General features: G+C 40.8%; 1 protein-coding gene across 1 annotated transcript; it reads left to right on the top strand.

Moving 5' to 3' along the window:
* Positions 1-1,424: 1,424 nt before the first annotated feature.
* Positions 1,425-3,496, top strand: LOC122929673 (beta-1,3-galactosyl-O-glycosyl-glycoprotein beta-1,6-N-acetylglucosaminyltransferase 3-like). Its single transcript, XM_044283310.1, has one exon. It carries the CDS (start codon positions 1,614-1,616, stop codon positions 2,940-2,942), a length of 1,329 nt encoding a protein of 442 aa, XP_044139245.1. The 5' UTR covers positions 1,425-1,613; the 3' UTR covers positions 2,943-3,496.
* Positions 3,497-8,124: the final 4,628 nt, after the last annotated feature.

Here is an 8,124-nt window from a genome sequence, read left to right as displayed (position 1 = left end):
GGCTCACAAGCAAGAAGGGAGGTTACTGATGGAAAAAGAATCGAGAATTTTCTGAATTCCGAATATATATCCCTAGATTCTAAATATTAGCAAATTTTCGAAGTGCCGATATTCGCAATAAATATTCGCTATTTGAACATTTGCGCCCAAAACTAGTAAGCAAATCCACGTAACTGCCATAAAGGGATCTGTACAGACTGAGGAATGGCACCTTGTATTAGGCTTAGTGACCAGTGCGAAAACTGCAGGATTTTGCGATTTTTGTTTAAATATAGATATTGACAAGGAAAATTAAAAATATCATAAAAAATTCTTTAAAAATGTGTTTAAACAATTTAAACACATTTTCTGATCACACATTCCCTTTAATTATTGCTTTTAATCTTTAACACTTTCACTGTCACTTGTACAGTATGTATGCTTTACACTAGTGTAAAAGAGAACCTGTTACCTCTCCTGACACATCTGTTTTAACAACTACTTCCATCCCCTTTTTACGGAGTGGTAGCAGAAGGCTTCTTAAAGTGGCACTGTACTCTCATTAAACTTTTGATACGTCATAGGGAGATATCAAAAGCTTAGATTGGTTAAGGTTTGAATAGTGAGATTCCCACCGATCTCTAGAACGAGGAGCTAGAAGCGTGCCCTTAGCCTCTTCTCTAACCTCCCTGCAGGGCAGGAAGCGAGACAGACTCAATAGAAAGTCTATGGGCACGTTTCGCTCCCATGTCATGCAGCGAAGAGCGTGACCACACTAAGCATATGTTTATCGCTCCTCATTCTAGAGATTGGTGGGGCTCTCAGCACCCTAAGACCCCAACCAATCAAAACTTTTGATATGTCCCTATAACAGATCAAAAGTTTAATAAAAATATAGTGGCACTTTAAATAATCTACCCGTTTTTTTTTTGTTTGTTTTTTATACAAACACATAAATTAGTTTATATTCTATAAGCTGTCTATTTGTATAATACATAATGCAGTCCTTCTACTGTGGCATGTGCCACTTGTACAAGGGGTGAAGGACTGGGGGTCCAAATTTGCTCAGGCTCCCACAGGTGGATTCACCTGTTCCCCTGTGGGCTAGTCCAAGCCTGAGCATATAAAATTATTTAGCAGGTAACATGTCCTGTTGATCTGTTGCCTGGAATTTTACTGACAATATAAAGATCTCACTAAAAGGCCATCTCTTTGAGAAGATGAAGATTTTCAGTTCCACAACTTATTAAGCATTCTAGTCATCTTCTAGTTTTATCTGCGTATGTATTGTACATTACGATGACTAGAGCTCTATGAATGTGCCCATCCATGTGGGAGGGAACATGTAACAGGTGTTTGAGGACTTGTAGGATAATGATTATACCGTATCTCAATGACTCATTCAGGTACTTGGCACCCATATATATAAAGGCTTGCAGTTGCAGTGTGCTAGGTCAAACACTAGAGATAAAGATAATTAGTAATCTAATACTCTGAGCATCTAGACACTAGTGGTTGAATATTGCTTACTTCACTACACTTAGGGAATGGTTCTTTAGCTTGTACAACCAGTTTGCCAATGTTTAACTGGAAATCAGCAGTTTTACAAATTGAATCTTTCAACAGTCTCAACTATGTCTCTCTGTGACTTCAAGCGCTTCAGATGGGCTCACATTCACCGGATTCTCTTTTTTGCACTTTTAGCATTGTCTGGCACAATTTTGATTAAGCAAATGCCTGACTCATGCACATTCAAAGACCTTCAAGATCCAGCAGGCAATGCCAGGAAGCAACGCTGTAGACATGAAATGTATGATCTTCTCAGCCTGAGACCACAAGAACAAGGTGAGCTCAATTGTTCAAAGATTATTGAAGGGAATTCTGATGCTATAAAACAAGGGATTCAAATTAATGCAGCCTTGAAGGGAAAGTACATCCATTTAAATGAGCAAGATTATATCAATATGACTCGTGACTGCAAGTACTTTAAAGGTTTCAGAAAATATATTACTATTCCTATGAGCAAGGAGGAAGAGGACTTTCCTATTGCCTATTCCATGGTAGTCCATGAAAAAATCTATATGTTTGAGCGACTTTTACGTGCTATTTATGCCCCTCAAAACATTTATTGTGTCCATGTGGATGAAAAGTCTACACAACAGTTCAAGGCTGCAGTGAGAGCCATCACCTCTTGCTTTGACAATGTGTTTGTGGCGTCTAAACTGGTGAGCGTGGTCTATGCGTCGTGGTCAAGAGTACAAGCTGATTTCAACTGTATGGAGGATCTGTTGCAAAAAAACATTTCATGGAGGTATTTGTTGAATACATGTGGGACAGACTTCCCACTGAAAACTAATGCTGAGATTGTGAGAGTTCTGAAAACATTAAATGGAAAAAATACTATGGAATCTGAAGAGCCATCACAAGCCAAAAAGAATCGTTGGAAACATCATTATGAAGTAGGTGACCATATTTCAGAGACCCAGACTTTAAAGCTACCTTCACCAATTAACACCCCCATGTTTACAGGAAATGCCTATTTTGTGGTTTGCAGAGCCTTTGTAAAGTATATATTTGAAGACCCTCAAATACAAAAATTTATAGACTGGGTCAAAGATACTTATAGTCCAGATGAACATCTTTGGGCCACGTTAAACCGAATTCCTGGTGTTCCAGGCTCAGCACCTTACAGTAAGAAGTATGAACTTTCAGACATGAATGCAAAGGCTAGAATGGTAAAGTGGTCATACAACGAAGGTGATATGCATAAAGGAGCTTCCTACCCTCCTTGCGCAGGAATCCATCGAAGGGCTGTATGTGTATACGGCACAGGAGATCTAAGCTGGATAGTGAAGCAGCATCATTTGTTGGCCAACAAGTTTGATCCAGAAGTAGATAACATTGCAATATATTGCCTTGAGGAATATTTAAGACATAAAACAGTTTTTCAAATAGATCTATAATGTACCAAGAAACATAAGGCTAAATTATTTCCTGTTTTATAGTTAAATGATTCATGTATACTTTGTTTACCCTACTTTTGGACAATTCCTTGGGTATACATTGGACATTCTAAAAACCCACAAATGTATTTGTCTTGTTAAGATAAAAGAAATGTTACTATAAGTATCTCTCATGTACTTTTTTGTTTGTTTAGGGTCCAGTTGTTTCAATTTTATCTGTACTTTACAGAACTCAAATATTATTCTACATGTGGAATATTTATTTTCATTCTGATTTAAGATTTTTTTGATGATTGCACATTTTGAGATACATTGTCTATATTAAATGCTCTTCACTATTGGTCCAGCTCCACAGCTTTGATATTTTTCAGGTTGATATGCGATCCCTAATATTTGTTCATTTAAGTATGTGTAAATAAAAATGTATTATATAAAACAAAGAAAAAGAAATAATTGCCATAACAAATACAACCGCTGGGCATAGACATTAAATACTGACCTGTCAAAAGATTATTCAGTATCAGTAAATCAATAAACACTCTCATTAACCTCCATGTTTGTTTCTGCCAGAAACCATTAGTTAGAATCGTGCGCAATTTATGTGTGTTTATGGTATAATGTGCAAATATGCAGTGATTTATATTCTGCAAGTCTTAAAGGGGTTGTGCTGGATTTTGATAGTGATGATCTAGCCTCAGGATAGGCCATTAATATCAGATCAGCGGCGGTCAGACACCCCATATCCATGTGAGTCAGCTGCTCCCCTGTAGCTTGACACAAGAACTACACAGCTCTGTCCATTAGGCCTCATTCACACGACCATATGTATTTTTGCAGTCCGTGTGCCTTCTGTATTTTGTGGAACGGAACAGCTTACCCCTAATAGAACAGTCCTCTGCTTGTCCATAATGCGAACAATAATAGGACATGTTCTATTTTTTTGAACATTACATATTTTTGAATACAGACATACGGAAATGTAATGTACACAGAGTAATTTCAGTTTTTTTTGCGGACCCATTGAAATGAATGGTTCCATATACCGTCTGCAAAAAAAACCTGAACGGACACGGAAAGAAAATACGTTTGTGTGCATGAGGCCTTATGTTGTGGTGTAACGGCATCGTTGCTCCTATTCACATCAGTGGAAACAGTACTACAGTTACTATCTCCTTTCTTCCACTAAAAAATGGATGGAGCTGTGTAGTCCTCGCACCGGCAACGGACCTACAAGTTAAAGGGGTTGTCCAAGTTATATTTATTGATGACCTATCCTGAGGATAGGTCATCAATATCAGATCGGCTGGGGTCCGACACCCAGCACCCCCGCCGATCAGCTGTTTGAAGAGAAGGAGTGCGCCGTGCCAGCGCCGACTCCTCTTCACTGTTTACCTTCTCACCATTGCATCTGCAGCGGTGAGCAGGTGTAATTACACCCAAGCCGTCCTATTCATTTCAATGGGACAGATTGTTCCCATGCACTTGTATAGTAGCGATCTGTACCATTGAAATGAATGGGAAGGCTTGGGTGTAATTACACACTGCAGATGCAACGGCGAGAAGGTAAACAGTGAAGAGGAGGCAGCGCTGGCACAGCGCACTCCTTCTCTTCAAACAGCTGATCGACGGGGTGCCGGATGTCAGACCCCAGCCCATCTGATATTGATGACCTATCCTGAGAATAGGTCATTAATAAATAAAACTTGGACAACCCCTTTAAGGGTCTATTCACATAACCATATCTGTTTTGCGGTACACAAATTGCAGATATGCAAAACACATGCATCCTGGATCTTGCAGTCTCGTATATTCCGCCCTATCTGCAAAACAGATAAGAATAGGACATGTTCTATTTTTTTTGTGGGGCTGCAGAATGGATATATGGATATATACTGCACACAACATGCTGCCTGTGTCTTTTGTGACCCCATTGAAATTAATGAGTCCACATCTGATCTGCAAAAACATGCGGATTGGATGCATATGAAAATACGGTTGTGTGAATGGAACCTAACAGCTGTTGAACTCTCCTGATTTGATATTGATGGCCTATCCCAAGGAATGACCATCAGTATCAAAATCCTGTACAATTTCATTAACTGAATTAGGCTACTTTCACACTAGCGTTTCTCTTTTCCGGTATTGAGATTCGTCATAGGGTCTCAATACTGGAGAAAAATGCTTTTTTGTTCCCATTTATTGTCAATGGGGACAAAACAGAACTGAACAGAACGGAATGCTCCAAAATGCATTCCGTTTCGTCTGGTTGCTTTCCTATACCGGAGAGCAAACTGCAGCATGCTGCGGTTTTCTTTCCTTTATGGGATGCAAAGCAAAATGGATCCGGCATGACTCACAATGCGAGTCAATGGGGACAAATCCGTTTTCTCTGACACAATAGAAAACTGATCCGTTCCCCATTGACTTTCAATAGTGTTCATGACGGATCTGTATTGGCTATGTTAAAGATAATACAACAGGATCTGTTCTTAACAGATGCAGATGGTTGTATTATCAGTAACGGAAGCATTTTTGCTGAACCTTGCCGGATCCAGTAATATACTAGTGTGAAAGTAGCCTTAATTCACATTTTTATATTCAACCTTTGATCATCATTTTCCTTGCATTGGAAGGGTCAAATGACATCATCTAATTTCTGATGTCTTCTAGATGACACTCACTATAAAACATGTAAAATATAAGAAAAAGAACTGGCTCGCACATCCTCAATACTATCCTTTTATCTAATAACTGCTTCTCAGCATAATTTACATCGCTTCTCAGCGTAATTTATAGTATACCTACCCCTATGCTGCATGCTATACATGAGGCATTAGTATACAATTTGATCAAAAAGCATAGGCCCACTCACCACGACAAGGTTGTCTCTTTGAATGGGTCCCTATACTAAATTTGGTGCAGCGCTGCATGGCGAACATTAATCACATACCTACCCCTATGCTGCATGCTATACATGCAGGAGTCTGCATAAGGGTATACATTCCTACCTCTCAGTTGGAGTTCATGAGAGTATGTGATAAGGTGAGTTCCACACCTGTTCACATGGTGCAGTACTTTGGTGCTGTGTTGGTGGGGCCCAGTGCCAGGGTGGCTTTGCCAGAGAGCAGGGGTGCTGCTTTACTGCTGGGTCCAGCTGCCTGCTGGTGCGGTGCTGCGGCGTCTGTGGTCACCGTGCAGCGCTGCGCCAAATTTAGAATAGGGTCCCATTCAAAGAGGCAACCTTGTCGTGGTGAGTGGGCCTTTGCTTTTTGATCAAATTGTATACTAATGCCTCATGTACAGTATGCAACATAGGGGTAGGTATACGATTAATTGCGCTGAGGAGCGATATTAATTACGTTGAGAAGCAGTTTTTAGATAAAAGCATAGTATTGAGGATGTGCAATCCAGTTCTTTTTCTTATATTTTACACTCCCTATAAAACCCTCCAAAGTTATTAAACTATACTTAGAACACACAACAAATCCTTATCTAATGCTTAGAATAAAAATATGAATACAAAATAACAATGCAAGCTTACATATAGAAGATTTTACAATGAAGCATACAGGATATGTTTAGTTGTCTGTTCCTTAAAGGGAATCTGAGCTGTCTACCTTGATGACTATTGCCTATACACATATATCATGTCCACATTTAGTTGTACTACATTAAACGGAGTCTGTCACCTGGAAATTCACAGTTAAACCAGACACAACACATAGGGTTAGCTCAGCTAAATGTAGTGATGCCTTTCACTTTGCAATCATTGGTTTTATTTTGGAGAAAAAGTACATTTAATCCATATGCAAATGACAGGGTGAGGTCCCTGCACAGTCATCTCACTTAGCTGTCAATCAATAAGTGGGAAGAGCAAGGGTGCATAGAGTAGCTTGGACCTGCTCTCAGTACTCTTAACTGCTTATTTGCATATGGATTCAAAGTACCTTTTTACCAGAATGAAGCAAGAGATTGCTAAATCAGATTGCTAAATTTGAGTGGCAATGTGCATGTTCAACCTGCTGCTCGGGTTCACTCCCTGTTAGGGATCAACTACTAGCATAAACTGTTCAGAAAGAGGAGCGGTGGTGCCAGTCAGTGAAGACTGGATTACAAAGTCATCTAGCCAGCAGTCACTTCATACCTATCCATAAGGGCCGATTCACAAAGCTATGATCGGTAAACACAAGCCATGTGTCAGTGTCACGTATCAGAGGCCCAAGACAGACCTCTGGGACGTCATGCAAACAGGACACAGACAAAACAGACCAAGGACCCTCAGAGAACTTTATTACAAGTGTAATAAAAGCACATGATAGTAAGCAGGTTAGGCAATAGTGGTAGCACTGCCACAGAACCAAGTGCACCAGCAGAACAGAGGCAAAACCCACAGAGGGGAGAGCCAGTGAGCTCCGTTCTTCACAGAGACTCTAGTGGTGGGGATGAACTGGGCGGAGGGTTCATTGGTCACACCTCCAGGAAGGTCCTGGTTACTTGTCCCCTACCTGCAGAGAACCACACTGGTGAAATCACCAGCGGAAAGATAACAAAACTGGAACCCAAGCAAACACAGGATATGGAATAGACAACAAGACGAACAGGAACAAGCACAGAGGCAGATGCCTGGACCCCAAGCGGAATGGAAGCATGGCGGTCTCAGGCAGAGCTGCACACAGACTAGAGATTCTACCTCCAGAGAACCCAGGGGCCCTCTCAAAAAAGCAGGACATACACAGGACAGGAACAAAAGCAGTAAGGCACTGCCAGGCTGGACATAGGACAGGATCAGAAGCAGTTTAGCACTGCCAGGCTATCAGACGCAGTTAGAGCACTGCTAGGCTAGACATACTGTAGGACAGACAAGGATCCAGACAGAGAACAGGTACAGAAGAACAGGCAAGGCATGGACAAGAACAGGCAAGGACATAACATCAACAACATCAAAGGACAGGTACAGGAGATCAGAGAAGGCAATAACAATAATGCATAGCCAGGTGACACCACAAACAAGGGCAGATGGGAAAAAATAACTGGGTCAGCAGCAAGGGGCTACACCCAGTAAAGCACAGGACAGAAGATAGACTGACCCCAAGCACCATAGCTCACAGGTAGATATATCTGCATAATGAGCACACCTGATAATCCATACGCAGGAACGGACCACGGGAAGTTAACCTCATCA

Source organism: Bufo gargarizans, chromosome 2, assembly GCF_014858855.1.
Source record: "Bufo gargarizans isolate SCDJY-AF-19 chromosome 2, ASM1485885v1, whole genome shotgun sequence".
Classification (NCBI taxonomy): Eukaryota; Metazoa; Chordata; class Amphibia; order Anura; family Bufonidae; genus Bufo; species Bufo gargarizans.
This window is presented reverse-complemented; position numbering and strand designations above follow the sequence as displayed.

Excerpts from the sequence above, each read along its gene's own strand:
- LOC122929673 (XM_044283310.1), top strand. The coding sequence starts at position 1,614 with ATGTCTCTCTGTGACTTCAAGCGCTTCAGATGGGCTCACATTCACCGG.